This window comes from Leucopleurus acutus (genome assembly GCF_964270905.1).
Source record: "Leucopleurus acutus genome assembly, chromosome: 13".
NCBI classification, from domain to species: Eukaryota; Metazoa; Chordata; class Mammalia; order Artiodactyla; family Delphinidae; genus Leucopleurus; species Leucopleurus acutus.
In genome coordinates, this window is record NC_139155.1 from 60,299,038 (window position 1) to 60,315,449 (window position 16,412).

General features: G+C 42.3%; 1 protein-coding gene across 1 annotated transcript; it reads right to left on the bottom strand.

Annotated features, from left to right (window-relative positions):
* Positions 1 to 813: 813 nt before the first annotated feature.
* LOC309970959 (putative RNA-binding protein 15B) lies at positions 814 to 16,120 on the bottom strand (the record flags this gene model as incomplete). Its single annotated transcript, XM_082853719.1, has 2 exons — positions 814 to 3,311; positions 16,036 to 16,120. 2 exons carry the CDS (start codon positions 16,118 to 16,120, stop codon positions 814 to 816), a joined length of 2,583 nt encoding a protein of 860 aa, XP_082709845.1.
* Between the last annotated feature and the right edge of the window lie 292 nt (positions 16,121 to 16,412).

A 16,412-nucleotide genomic window follows, 5' to 3' on the forward strand; every position in this document is an offset into this window, starting at 1 on the left:
TGAAATACTTTGGAAAAGTGGAGACTTTGGAGCAATGGACCTATTATCTTTGTCCCCCACCTTCAGGATAGCAAAAGAGAATTGTCAACTGTGAAGCAGGACAAAAAGTAAGAGTAGGTATGAACTCCTCAGATTAGTGGGAAAAAATAGTAGTGAAAATTTACCTGCTGGTCTTCATGATGAATCACAGGAAACTCGAACTGAAAGAGGCATATCAGTCAAGTAGTAGGGATAGGGAATGATAGGGACCACTTGGCACCTTGGCAGTTGATTCTCATGTACAGATGAGTCTGATGGTGACTGAACCTGAGAAGTGGATGGAGACAGAAGAAGATGGAAGTGTCCAGCTGTATTCCTCATGATAGCCCATCACCAGAGAGTTTGGGCAGAGTTTGGATTACCTGGTGTGAGTCCACAGGTGGCCTGGACAATATTCTTGTGTTCCTCACCTTTATTTCTTTTTTTTTCCTCTGACAAAGGCTTTACTGACAACGTTCCATACAGTTAGTCAAAAAATAAAAAAATACAGAACACAGCAGACATTATCTCATACACTAGAAACCAACATGACAGGAGTCCCTTCTCATTTTTCTCATCACTGTAAAAACAAAACAAAACAAAACAAAAAAAACCCCAAAACCTAAGAATTTAGTTTTGGTGGGGGAGGACTTTGGTCCCCTACCAAATGAACCGAAATAAAGCAGCAGAGAATTCAAACCAAGGGGGTAAGTTTTGGAGTGGGGGGGAAGGTGGGGGGTGGGGGTGGGGGTTAGATCTTAAAATAACTGCTTTTGTGGAAAAGACAGGTTCAGGCTAGGCTGTGTCTCTTACTATAACTATCACCATGTGTTCTTCCTCTAGCTTTCCCAATGTCCTCAGTGCTGACTGGAGGTACTGCTGTGAAAAGTCGCAGGGAGGGAAGGCATAGAGCATGCCCGTGCTGTCTCTGCCCTTGGACCCACCCACTGGCAGGCTGATCACCCCTGCAGCCTGCTTCTGTTTCAAGTAGGAGACCAGGTTCCTGAGAAGCCGCCTCTGTAGGCCTGGCTCCACCGTGGGCATCCCCTCAGTGCCAGGCCCACTGGGGGTCGCCTGTGTGGCTAGGAGCACTGCGTAGCCATTGGGGCTCCCCTGCTTGATGCGTCGTGTGACCTCATCGAGCTTGGGCTGGTCCAGTCGAAGGCGCTGGGCAATCTTCAGCTGGGTCAGCTTACTCCCAGAAGTGTGGTCTTTGAGGAGACTGCTGATAACCCCCAGGTCCCCCTCTAGGATGTGCATAGATGTCGGGAAGCAGCTGTTTTTCAACACTAGAAGCCCATTCCAACCTAGCTGCAGTGTCTGGGCATACTCTGAAAGATTCTTGAGCTTTTTGGTCTCGTGTTTTGGCTCTTCAAGAGGCTTGGGCTCAGCCTCAGTGGTCCGATGATTGCGCTCGCTCTCCCGAGTCTTCTTCCCGTGGGAAGAGTCTGGAGCCTCATGATGGTGGTGGTGGCTCCGCTCCTCAGCCCCGTGTCTGCTGTTGCTGAGGGAGTTGCTGCTCGATTCCTTGGTCCCTTCACTGGAATGGTTTTCCTTGCGGCTGCGCTCAGGGGTGCGGTCAGAGCCTCGGTCCACAAGCTGCCCAGCACCCTTGGTCCTGCTCCGTTCCTCATAAGGGGAGTGGGTTGTCCTCCCACGATCACTGGAAAGGCTCCGGCGCTTCCGCCTGTCCTCCCAGGGCTTGGGCAGGCCCCGGTCCCCATCTCCTCCCCAGCGCTCACCACTCCGGCTGCGCACTGAGCGGCTGTAGCCCTCGAGGCTGTTGCGGCGGTCACAGCTTTTACTGGGGCTGGTCCAGTCCCCTTCCAAAAAGGTCCGGTCTCGGTCTGAGTAAAGGAGGTGTGGGGGGGTCCTATCCCTCACCCGCAGGTCGGCATCCAGGTTTCGGTGCCGGGTGTATCCATCTGGGAGCAGCTCGTAATGCACAGGGAGGGGTGAGGGCTGGTACTGCTGGGGATACCGAATCTCCTCTGCTTTGGCAAAATCCACCCGCAGCCTGCGGTCTGGACCTCCCAAGGGAAAGCCCCTCATTTTAGCACAGGCGGCCTGGGCTGCGTCCAAGCTTTCGTACTGGATGTAGGCAAAGCTATCTCCTTTGACATGATCAATGGTCCGAATGCTCCCAAAGCGGTCAAACTCCCGGGCCAGAGCCGCCAATGAGGTGTTAGGTCCCAGGCCACCCACCCAGAGGCGAGTAGTGGGGTTGGCCTTGCCATATCCTATCTTAATGGGGTTGCGGCCAATCGCCCGACCCGACATGGCCACCTTGGCCCTGTGGGCCGTGTCCAGGTTCTGGAATTTGAGGAAGGCATACGCACCGCCCTGACCACGAGCGGGTCTCTTGATGACCACCTCCTCAATGATGCCGTACTTCTCGAAAGCCCTTCGCAGCTCCACCTTTGACACGCTGTGGTCCAGGTTCCTGATGAAGAGGTTGCGCGTAGCCCGCTGGTCGTCCTCAGGCATCAGGTCCTCCTCGCACACCGCCGGGTAGCCATAGGGTCGCCCGCGGTCGTCGTACAGCCCATAGTAGTCCAGGGCCCGCTCCCGGGATAGTCCTACGGCGGCGGCGGCGGCGGCAGCATCCAGGGCAAAGGCTGCAGCGGCGTGGCGGGCGCAGGGCTCCCACAGTGGCGGGGCGGCAACCGGGGACAGCGAACGCTGCTTGTACTGGTAGCCGCCGTGCAGCGGGAGGTAGCCGAGCGGGTCAGCGGGCGCGGGTGGCCCCGGGGGCGGCGTGGAGGCGGCCGCGCTGCTGCTGCTGCTTCGCCGGCTGCTCCCGCCACCGCCGCCGCTGCCGCGCACGTACACGGGCTCCACCTTGAGCGGACGGTCGTAGAGCAGCAGCTGGCGGGCCAGGGCGTGCTGGCGGGCCTCGCGCGCGTCCTGCGGGTGCCGGAAGTTCACGTAGGCCACGCGGCCCAGGTCAGGCGTGTGCGACAGGCGCAGACTGATCTCGCCGAAGCGCTTGAACTGGTGGAAGAGCCGGTCCTCGAGGTGCTCGGCGGGCAGCGCGGGACTCAGGCTGCTGATGAGCAGCGTCTTGTATTCGGGTGCGGCTGCTGATGAGCCGGGACCCGCGGGCTCGGCCCCGGGAGGCGGCGGAGGTGGCGGTAGTGGAGACGCGCGGGGCGAAGTGCCCGAAGCGCTCGGGTCTCCCGAGGCCTTGGCACCGCGTCCGCCGCCGCCGGCGCCCAAGCCTGAGGAGCGGCCGCTGCTCGCACGGTGATTCGCGTCCGCGGCGCCGCGGCCGTCGCGCCTCACCTTTATTTCTTGAATAAGCAATAGTCACTGAATTGGAAACCACTTTGAGTTTCCACTCTCACTGAAAGTGAGTTTCCATAGTGAAATTGGAGACCTGACAACTTGACAGAAACATGGTACTCTTTGACTCTTCCCTGTAGTTTTGTCATGAATTCTGAGGGAGATAAGCCTTGGCAAAACGAAGGCATCATAGAGAGGCATCGGGAGTATTTATTTAATCATAATACAGAAAAAGAATGAAGAAACTAGGAGACAGAATATTGACCTCAAATGTATGAAAACAAGTTGATTTTTTAGTGATGTTCTACAGTATACACTAACAAGATTTATTGGAAGACAATGCACAGTACTATAGACACTGCCATTGGCCAGTACGACACTGGCATTTTAAGTATCCCAAAATTCCAAGAAGTTAAAACAGTTTAATATAGATGTACTTTGAGAAAGAAGTTCAAGAAGACTGTTATGTGGCTATCATCAAAAAGTCGACAAATAACAAATGTCAGTGAGAATGTGGAGAAAAGGGAACCCTCATCGGTAGGAATGTAAATTGGTGCAGCCACTATGGAAAACAGTATGGAGATTCCTCAAAAAAACTAAAAATAGAACTATCATATGACCCAGGATTCCACTCCTGGATATATATCTGAAGAAAATGAAAACACTAATTCAAAAAGATACATGCACCCCAGTGATTGCAGCAGCATTACTGACAATTGCCAAGTTATGGAAGCAGTCTAAGTGCCCATCAACAGATGAATGAATAAAGAAGATATGGTGGGGCTTCCCTGGTGGTGCAGTGGTTGAGAGTCTGCCTGCCGATGCAGGGGACACGGGTTCGTGCCCCGGTCTGGGAGGATCCCACATGCCGTGGAGCAGCTGGGCCTGTGAGCCATGGCCGCTGAGCCTGCGTGTCCAGAGCCTGTGCTCCGCAATGGGAGAAGCCACAACAGTGAGAGGCCCGCGTACTGCAAAAAAAAAAAAAAAAGATATGGTGTATATGTACAATGGAATATTACTCAGCCATAAAAGAGAGTGAAATTCTGCCATTTGCAACAATATCTATGGACCTAGAGGGTATTATATTAAATGAAATAAATCAGAAACAAATACAGTATACTATCACTTACATGTGTAACCTAAAAAAAAACGAATGAATATAACAAAACAGAAACAGACTCACAGATATAGAGAACAAATTAGTGGTTGCCAGTGGGAAGAGGGGAGGCAATATAGAGGTAGGTGATTAAGAGGTACAAATTACTATGTGTAAAATAAATAGGCTATAAGGATATATTGTATAGAACAAGGAATATAGGCAAAATTTTATACAATAAAACATTTTATCCAATAAAAACTATAAATGGAGTATAATCTCTCATAATTATAAACCACTATGTTATACACCTGAAACTTTTATCAACTATACCTCAATAAAAAGTTTTTTTAAGAAAACCAGAATGTTGATTTACACCAAATGTTGCAATATGATTTACAATGTGCACATTTGGAAATATACACTAAATCATATGCTAAATATACTTGAATATATGGTTACCACTAGAATATTTAAATGTGAATGTGACCAAAAATAAGCAAACTCAAGTTTTTTGGAATTAAGTGCGGGTTATTAAATTACAGATAAATTTAATTTTTGGAAAAATAAAACTTAACTGGGACCACAAAAAAATGAATTTCCTAATCTAGCTCATAACTCTTTTAACAATCTAATACATCTACATTTTGCTGGGGAAGGGTCTGGGAAATACAGTCCCACCATCATTAAGCAGAGGACTAAGTATTTCAGAAAGGTCTGTTTTTCCCATCTTTGTAACCTAACAGAGACATAAACTCTGGAATTCTGCCTTTGTTTCTCTGGCTTGCTTGGTCTGTTTTCTATTCAGTCTCAAGAAAAGACCCCTAGGTCGGGGTACAGGTTTTATTTTACTAAACAAATTTATAGAAATTTATTTTATTAGGAAAATTGTCTTTGGAACACAAAGGCAGCTATGATTCTGTTTTGAGGCATAAGCTGTTATGCCTCGAAAATGTGAGGAATACGGTAAAAACTGAAAGCTTTCTCTCAAAGATTAGGAACAAGGTAAGGATACTGCTTTTGCTACTTCTATTCAATAGTGTATTGGAAATTTTAGCCAACATAATTATGCAAAGAAAAAGAAAGAAAAGGTATCCAGGGAGAGACCTTCAAGATGGCGGAAGAGTAAGACATGGAGATCACCTTCCTCCCCACAAGTACATCAGAAATATATCTATATGTGGAACAACTCCTGCAGAACATCTGCTGACCATTGGCAGAAGACCTCAGACTTCCCAGAAGGCAAGAAACTCCTCACATACCTGGGTAGGGCAAAAACAAAAAGAAAAAGCAGAGACAAAAGAATAGGTACAGAACCTGCACCTCTGGGAGGGAGCTGTGAAGGAGGAAAGGTTTCCACACACTAGGAAGCCCCTTCACTGGCAGAGGCGGGTGGTGGCAGGGGGGAAGCTTCAGAGCCACGGAGGAGACCGCAGCAATAGGGGTGCAGAGGACAAAGCAGAGATATTCCCGCACAGAGGATCAGTGCTGACCAGCACTCACCAGCCTGAGAGGCCTGTCTGCTCACTCACTGAGGCAGGTGGGGGCTTGGAGCTGAGGCTCCGGCTTCGGAGGACAGATCCCAGGGAGAGGACTGGGGTTGGCTGTGTGAACACAGCCTGAAGAGGGCTAGTGCACCACAGCTAGCCGGGAGGGAGTCTGGGGAAAAGTCTGGAACTGCCTAAGAGGCAAGAGACCATTGTTTGGGGGTGTACAAGGAGAGGGGATTCAGAGCACCACCTAAACGAGCTACAGAGATGGGCACGAGCCGCAGCTATCAGTGCAGACACCAGAGACGAGCATGAAATGCTAAGGCTGCTGCAGCAGCCACCAAGAAGCCTATGTGCAAGCACAGGTCACTATCCACACCTCCTCTCCTGAGAGCCTGAGTAGCCAGCCACTGCCAGGGTCCCATGACCCAGGGACAACTTCCCTGGGAGAACACAAGGTGCACCTCAGCCTGTTGCAGTGTCATGTTGGCCTCTGCTGCTGCAGGCTCGCCCCGCATTCCGAACCCCTCCCTCCCCCTGCCTAAGTGAGCCAGAGCACCCTAATCAGCTCCTACTTTAACCCCATCCTATATGAGCGAAGTACAGATGCCCTCAGGCGACCTACACGCAGAGGCAGGGCCAAATCCAAAGCTGAATCCCAGGAGCTGTGTGAACAAAGAAGAGAAAGGGAAATCTCTCCCAGCAGTCTCAGGAGCAGCGGATTAAATCTCCACAACCCATTTGATGTACCCTGCATCTCTGGAATACCTGAATAGACAACGAATCATCCCAAAATTGAGGTGGTGGACTTTGGGAGCAGCTGTAGATATGGGGTTTGTTTTCTGCATCTAATTTGTTTCTGGTTTTATGTTTATCTTAGTTTAGTAGTTAGAGTTTATTGTAATTGGTAGATTTGTTTATTGATTTCGTTGCTCTCTTCCTTTTGTTATATATATAGATTTTTTTTTCATTTTTCTCTTTTTGTGAGTGTGTATGTGTATGCTTCTTTGTGTGATTTTTGTATAGCTTTGTTTTCACCATTTGTCCTAGGATTGTGTCTGTCCATTTCTTTCTTTTTTTTTTTCAGTATAGTTTTTAGCACTTGTTATCATTAGTGGATTTGTTTTTTGGTTTGGTTGCTCTCTTTTTTTTTTCCTTTTCTTTATATTTTAAAATTTTTTAATTGTTAATAATTTTTTAAATTTTTTATTTTAATAATTTTATTTTTCTTTTTATTTTTTCATTCTTCTGTCTCCCTTTTCTTCTGAGCTGTGTAGCTGACAGGGTCTTGGTGCTCCAGCTGGGTGTCAGGCCTGTGCCTCTGAGATGGGAGAGCCAAGTTCAGAACATTGGTCCACTAGAGACCTGGCTATGCATAATATCAAATGGCGAAAGCTGTCCCAGAGATCTCCGTCTCAATGGTAAGACCCAGCTCCACTCAACGACCAGCAAGCTACAGTGGTGGACACCCCATGCCAAACAACTAGCAAGACAGGAACACAACCCCCACCCATTAGCAGAGAGGCTGCCTAAAATCATAATAAGGTCACAGACACCCCAAAACGCACCACGAGATGCGGTCCTGCCCACCAGAAAGACAAGATCCAGCCTCAACCACCAGAACACAAGCACCAGTCCCCTCCACCAGTAAGCCTACACAACCCATTGAACCAACCTTAGCTACTGGGGACAGACACCAAAAACAATGGGAACTACGAACCTTCAGCCTGCGAAAAGGAGACCCCAAACACAGTAAGTTAATTAAAATGAGAAGACAGAGAAACACACAGCAGATGAAGGAATGAGGTAAAAACGCACCAGACCAAACAAATGAAGAGGAAATAGGCAGTCTACCTGAAAAAGAATTCAGAGTAGTGATAGTAAAGATGATCCAAAATGTTGGAAATAGAATGGAGAAAATACAAGAAACGTTTAACAAGGACCTAGAAGAACTAAAGAGCAAACAAACAATGATGAACAGCACAATAAATGAAATTAAAAATTTTCTAGAAGGAATCAGTAGCAGCATAACTGAGGCAGAAGAACGGATAAGTGACGCAGAAGATAAACTAGCAGAAATAACTACCGCAGAGCAGAATAAAGACAAAAGTATGAAAAGAATTGAGAACAGTCTCAGAGACCTCTCGGACAACATTAAATGCAGCAATATTCGAATTATAGGGGTCCCAGAAGAAGAAGAGAAAAAGAAATGGACTGAGAAAATATTTGAAGAGATTATAGTTGAAAACTTCCCTAATATGGGAAAAGAAATAGTCAAGTCTAGGAAGCATAGAGAGTCCCATATAGGTTAAATCCAAGGAGAAACATGCTAAGACACACTGTTAATCAAACTATCAAAATTAAATACAAAGAAAAATTATTAAAAGCAGCAAGGGAAAAACAACAAGTACCATACAAGGGAATCCCCATAAGGTTAACAGCTGATCTTTCAGCAGAAACTCTGCAAGCCAGAAGGGAGTGGCAGGACATATTTTAAATGATGAAAGGGGAAAATCTACAACCAGAATTACTCTACCCAGCAAGTATCTCATTCAGATTTGATGGAGAAATTAAAAGCTTTACATACAAGCAAAAGCTAAGAGAATTGAGCACTACCAAAGCAGCTTTACAACAAATGCTAAAGGAACTTCTCTAGGCAGGAAACACAAGGGAAGGAAAACACCTACAGTAACAAACCCAAAACAATTAAGAAAATGGTAATAAGAACATACATATAGATAACTACCTTAAATGTAAATGGATTAAATGCTCCAACCAAAAGACACAAGCTCACTGAATGGATACAAAAACAAGACCCATATATATGCTGTCTACAAGAGACCCACTTCAGAACTAAGGACACATACAGACTGAAAATGAGGGCATGGAAAAAGATATTCCATGCAAATGGAAATCAAAAAAAAGGTAGAGTAGCAATTCTCACATCAGACAAAATAGACTTTAAAATAAAGACTATTACAAGTGAGAAAGAAGGACACTACGTAATGACCAAGGGATCGATCCAAGAAGAAGGTATAACAATTGTAAATATTTAAATACAAACAATTATAAAATGGTTATTTAAAAATAACAATTGTAAATACATAAGGCAAATGCTAACAACCATAAAAGGGGAAGTCGATAGTAACACAATCATAGTAGGAGACTTTAACACCCCACTTTCACCAATGGACAGATCATCCAAAATGGAAATAAATAAGGAAGCGTAAGCGTTAAATGATACATTAAACAAGATGGACTTAATTGATATTTATAGGACATTCCATCCCAAAACAACAGAATACACTTTCTTCTCAAGTGCTCATGGGACATTCTCCAGGATAGATCATGTCTTGGGTCACACATCAAGCCTTGGTTAATTTAAGAAAATTGAAATCGTATCAGGTATCTTTTCCGACCACAACACTATGAGACTAGATATCAATTACAGGAAAAAAATTTGTAAAAAATACAAACACATAGAGGCTAAACAGTACACTGCTGAATAACCAAGAGATCATTGAAGAAATCAAAGGGGAAATAAAAAAATACCTAGAAACAAATGACAATGAAAAAATGACTATCCAGAGCCTATGGGATGCAGCAAAAGCAGTTCTAAGAGGGAAGTTTATAGCAATACAATCCTACCTCAAGAAACAAGAATCATCTCAAATAAACAGCCTAACCTTACACCTAAACCAATTAGAGAAAGAAGAACAAAAAACCCCAAAGTTAGCAGAAGGAAAGAAATCATAAAGATCAGATCATAAATAAATGAAAAAGAAATGAAGGAAACAATACCAAAGATCAATAAAACTAAAAGCTGGTTCTTTGAGAAGATAAACAAAACGGATAAACCATTAGCCAGACTCATCAAGAAAAAAAGGGAGAAGACTCAAATCAATAGAATTGGAAATGAGAAAAGAGAAGTAACAACTGACACTGCAGAAATACAAAGGATCATGAGAGATTACTACAAGCAACTATATGCCAATAAAATGGACAACCTGGAAGAACTGGACACATTCTTAGGAAAGCACAACCTTCTGAGACAACCAGGAAGAAATAGGAAATATTAACAGACCAGTCACTAGCACTGAAATTGAAACTGGTTAAACATCTTCCAACAAACAAAAGCCCAGGACCAGATGGCTTCACAGGTGAATTCTATCAAACGTTTAGAGAAGAGCTAACACCTATCCTTCTCAAACTCTTCCAAAATATAGTAGAGGGAGGAACGCTCCCAAACTCATTCTACGAGGCCACCATCACCCTGATACCAAAACCAAAGGTGCCACAAAAAAAGAAAACTACAGGCCAATATCGCTGATGAACATAGATGCAAAAGTCCTGAATGAAATATCAGCAAACAGAATCCAACAGCACATTAAAAGGATCATACACCATGATCAAGAGGGGTTTATCCCAGGAATGCAAGGATTCTTCAATATATGCAAATCAATCAGTGTGATAGACCATATTAACAAATTGAAAGAGAAAAACCATATGATCATCTCAATAGATGTGGAAAAAGCTTTTGAAAAAATTCAACACCCATTTATGATAGAAACCCTCCAGAAAGTAGGCATAGAGGAAACTTACCTCAGCATAATAAAGGCCATATATGACAAACCCACAGCCAACATTGTTCTCAAAGGTGAAAAACTGAAACCATTTCCTCTAAGATCAGGAACAAGACAAGGTTGTCCTCTCTCACCACTGCTGTTCAACATAGTTTCGGAAGTTTTAGCCACAGCAATCAGAGAAGAAAAATAAAAGGAATCCAAATCGGAAAAGAAGAAGTAAAGCTGTCGCTGTTTGCAGAATGACATGATACTATAGATAGAGAATCCTAAAGATGCTACCAGAAAATGCCTAGAGCTAATCAATGAATTTGGTAGAATAGCAAGATACAAAATTAATGCACAGAAATCTCTGGCATTCCTATACACTAATGATGAAAAATCTGAAAGAGAAATTAAGGAAACACTCCCATTTACCATTGCAACAAAAAGAATAAAATACTTAGGAATAAACGTACCTAAGGGGACAAAAGACCTGTATGCGGAAAACTATAAGACACTGATGAAAGAAATTAAAGATGATGCAAACAGATGAAGAGATATACCATGTTTCTGGATTGGAAGAATCAACATTGTGAAAATGACTACACTACCCAAAGCAATTCAGTGCAATCCCTATCAAACTACCAATGGCATTTTTCACAGAACTAGGAACAAAAAATTTCACAATTTGTATGGAAACACAAAAGACCCCGAATACCCAAAGCGATCTTGAGAAAGAAAAATGGAGCTGGAGGAATCAGGCTCCCGGACTTCAGACTATATCACAAAGCTACAGTAATCAGGACAGTTTGGTACTGGCACAAAAACAGAAATATAGATCAATGGAACAAGATAGAAAGCCCAGAGATAAATCCACACACATATGATCACCTTATTTTTGATAAAGGAGGCAAGAATATACAATGGAAAAAAGACAGTTTCTTCTAATAAGTGGTGCTGGGAAAACTGGACAGCTACATGTAAAAGAATGAAATTAGAACACTCCTTAACACCATACACAAAACTAAACTCAAAATGAATTAAAGACCTAAAAGTAAGGCCAGACACTATAAAACTCTTAGAGGAAAACATAGGCAGAACACTCTAGGACATAAATCACAGCAAGATCCTTTTTAACCCACCTCCTAGAGAAATGGAAATAAAAACAAAAGTAAACAAATGGGACCTAATGAAACTTAAAAGCTTTTGTACAGCAAAGGAAAACATCAACAAGATGAAAAGACAACCCTCAGAATGGGAGAAAATATTTGCAAACGAAGCAACCGACAAAGGATTAATCTCCAAGATATACAAGCAGCTCATGCAGCTGAATATCAAAAAAAAAACCAAATCCAAAAATGGGCAGAAGACCTAAATAGACATTTCTCCAAAGAAGATATACAGATTGCCAACAAACACATGAAAGGATGTTTAACATCACTAATCATTAGAGAAATGCAAATCAAAACTACAATGAGGCATCACCTCACACCAGTCAGAATGGCCATCATCAAAAAATCTACAAACAAATGCTGGAGCGGGTGTAGAGAAAAGGGAACCCTCTTACACTGTTGGTGGGAATGTAAATTGATACAGGCACTATGGAGAACAGTATGGCAGTTCCTTAAAAAACTAAAAATAGAACTACCATACGACCCAGCAATCTCACTAGTGGGCATATACCCTGAGAAAACCATAATTCAAAAAGTTCTGTACCACAATGTTCATTGCAGCTCTGTTTACAATAGCCAGTTGGAAGCAACCTAAGTGTCCATCGACAGATGAATGGATAAAGAAGATATGGCACATATATATACAATGGAATATTACTCAGCCATAAAAAGAAACGAAATTGAGTTATTTGTAGTGAGGTGGATAGACCTAGAGTCTGTCATACAGAGTGAAGTAAGTCAGAAAGAGAAAAACAAATACCGTATGCTAACACATATATATGGAATCTAAAAAAAAAAAAAAAAAGGTTCTGATGAACCTAGGGGCAGGACAGGAATAAAGACAGACATAGAGAATGGACTTGAGGATATGAGGAGGGGGAAGAGTAAGCTGGGACGAAGTGAGAGTGACATAGACATATATACACTACCAAATGTAAAATAAATAGCTAGTGGGAAGCAGCCACATAGTACAGGGAGATCAGCTTGGTGCTTTGTGACCACCTAGAGGGGTGGGATAGGGAGGGTGGAAGGGAGACCTAAGAGGGAGGAGATATGGGCATATATGTGTATGTATAGCTGTTTCACTTTGTTATAAAGTAGAAACTAACACACCATTGTAAAGCAATTATACCCCAATAAAGATGTTAAAAAAAATCCAGATTAGTAAGAAAGTAAAATTATTTCTATTTGGAGATGACATGATGTTATATAGAGAAAATCCTATAGAGTAAAAAGAAAAAAGTCACTGTTAGACCTAATAAACAAATTCAGCAAAGTTTAGGATACAATATAAAATTACTAAAATCAGTTGTATTTCTTACAACTAGTAACAAACATTTGCAAAGGAAATTAACAATTCTATTTACAGTAGTATTAAGTAGTCAGGTATAAATTCAACCAAGAGATATAATACTTGTATTCTGAAAACAACAGATATCATTATATTCAACATAAGTATATTGCTTGAAGAAATTAAAGAAGACCTAAGCTAATGTAAAGACATCCTGTGTTTATGAATAAGAAGACTTAATATTATTAAGATAGTAATACTCCATAAGGCAATCTACATAGTCAGTGCAATTCCTATCAAAATTCCTCTTGCCTTTCTTTGCAGAAATGGAAAAGCTGGTTCTAAATTCATATGTAATTACAGGGCATCCAGAACGGGCAAAACAGTCTTGAAAAACAAGGTGAAGTACTCACAGTTTTCAATTTCAAAACTTACTACAGAGCTACAGCAATCAACTCCGTTGGTACTGACCCAAGGATAGACATACAGACCAATTAACTGTAATCAAGAGTGCAGAAATAAACCTACATACTTATGACCAATCTATTTTCAACAAGGGTATCAAGATCACTGAATGTGGAAATAATAGTCATTTGAACACAAGGTCCTAGAACTGGATAACCACATTGAAAAGAATGAAGTTGGACACTTACCTCACACCATCTAGAAAAATTAACTCAACATGGGTCAAAGGCATAAATACAGGAGCTAAGACTATAAAACTGTTAGAAGAAAACAGGAGCAAATTTTCATGACCTTGAATTTGGCAATGGATTCTTAGATGTGACACCAAAATCACGAACAACAAAAGAGAAACTAGATACATTGAATTTCATCGAAATTTAAAACTTTTGTGTATCAAAAGGCACTATCAAGAAAGTGAAAGTATGGCTCACAGAATGGGAGAAAAATTTGCTATTCATATACATGATAAGGATCTAGTATCTGGAATATGTAAAGAACTCCTATAACTTGAGAACAGAAAGACAAGCAATCGAACTATAAGACAAGCAAGGGATGAATAGATGTTTCTGCAAAGAAGATATACAAATGATGAATAAGCACATGAAAAGATGTCATCAGGGAAATGCAAATCAAAACCACAATGAGTTGCCATTTCATACCCACTAGGAAGGCTAGAATCAAAAAAACCCAGAAAACATCAAGTGTTGGTGAGCATATGGAGAAATTGAAACCCTTAGACATTGCTGGTGGGAATGTAAGATGGTGCAGTCACTATGGAAAACAGTTTGTCAGTTCCTCAAGAAATTAAATGTAGAATTACCATATGATCCAGCAATTCCATTTCTAGGTGTATTCCCAAAAGAATTGAAACATAAGTTCGCATAAAATTTTGTACACAAAATGTTCATAGCGGCACTATTCATTATAGTCAAAAAGTGGAAACAGCCCAAATGTCCTTCAGCTGATGAATGGATAAGCAATTTGGTACATCAGCACAATGAAATGAAGCCATGAAAGCAAATGAAGTGCTGTACATGGTACAACAATGAACCTTGAAAACAGTATATTAAATGAAAGAAACCAGACGCAAAAGGTCACATATTGTATGATTCTGTTCATACGAAATATACAGAAGAGGGCAATCCCCGTAGAGACAGAAAGCAGCTTAGTGATTGCCAGAGGCTGGGGGAAAGGGGAGTGGAGAATGACTGCTTAATGGATATGGGGTTTCTTTTGGTGGTGGTGTGAGGAAAATGTTCTGGTGCCAGTTAGTGGTGATGGTTTCACAACACTGTGAATGTACTAAAACGCACTAAATTGTACACTTAAATGGTTAAATGGTAAATTTTATGCTATGTGAATCTTACCTTAATTTTTTTAAATGTGAAGAAGCCTGAAAAACTAATTGGGGCGTATACCAAGTTTTAGACCTAATAGTCATAAATAATTTTTGATTTTTGGTTTGAGTGGTTTTGTTTCAAAATTGTTCAGTGTTTTTGTTTCTTTTAAAACGGCATGGGCTTCCCTGGTGGCGCAGTGGTTGAGAATCTGCCTGCTAATACAGGGGACACGGGTTCGAGCTCTGGTCTGGGAGGATCCCACATGCCGCGGAGCAACTAGGCCCGTGAACCACAACTACTGAGCCTGCACGTCTGGAGCCTGTGCTCCGCAACAAGAGAGGCCGCGATAAGTGAGAGGCCCACGCACCGTGATGAAGAGTGGCCCCCGCTCGCCGCAACTAGAGAAAGCCCTTGCACAGAAACAAAGACCCAACACAGCAAAAATAAATGAATTAATTAATAAAACTCCTACCCCCAACATCATCTTTAAAAAAAAAAAAGGCACAACACTGCTACAAGTTATTAATCACATTTTATACCAAATGGTAAACCCTGAAGTTGTCTCTTTATATTTGTGTGATTAAAAAATTAAAAACATGAACAGCGAAAGAATTTCTTCTGTTTAAGACAGTGTGAGGCAAACTACAGTTTGCTGCCTGTTTTTGTACAACCGACCAAAAAGAAATGTTTTTTACATTTTTTAATACTGGTAAAAACAGCAGAAGAATAAATAATATTTCTTGACATATAAAAATTACATGAAACTCAGATTTCAGTGTCCATAAGTACAGTTTTATTAGAATATAGTCCGTTCGTTTGGTTATGAGTTGTCAGTGACTGTTTTCCTGCTACGTCAGCACAGTTGAAGAGTTGCAACAAAGACTATGAAACAGCAAGTAAAACATTGACTAGCTTAAACTGGTTTTGCCTCCTTAAATAGGTTATTGATTAATCAAATTGAAACAACACTAGCTTAAACTGGTTTTGCCTCATTAAATAGGTTGTTGATTAATCAAACCCTGAATCATTTTACAGAGACAGCACTACACATATGCAAGAGGGAACCCGTGTCTCCAGGATAACCCCAGAACCAACAATCTTCAGTCCACGGAACTTGGAGAATAAAATTGTTACCCCGGAGCCCTTTACAAAACAAGGATTCCTTCAATGAAGAAAATCTGGCTTCCAGCAGCAGGAGTAGTTTCTATGGACTAATTCAAGACTAGCCAGTCAGCTTCCGGGTTTGAAATTCCCGTATCCCCTTAATTTTTGCCTCAAACTGTGGATCTATGAAACAGGTTTGAGAACCTTGCCTCCTGTGTCCTTGCCGGTCAACCTGGCAATAAAGGTCTTTCTCTTCTCAAAAGCAGGTGCCTGAGTTTTGGCTTCTACACGCATCGGGTAGTGAACTCGGTAACTACCATGCAGGATGTTCTTATCACTTTACACTGCTGCTCAGCACGCTACAAATTGCAGTGACATTTACAGCAACAGCATTTTGAGTGCCATGCGTATTGCAAGACTGACTGTTCTATTACCAGTCTATCCCCATTATGTCAAAACAAGAAAAGAAGAAAAGAGCGGACTTTGTTGTCCTTTCAAAGCACAGTGGAATGTGGATTATTTTATTTTGAATTAGATGCAAAGCACTGTTTATTATACAGTGACCCTACAGGCATACCTTGTTTTA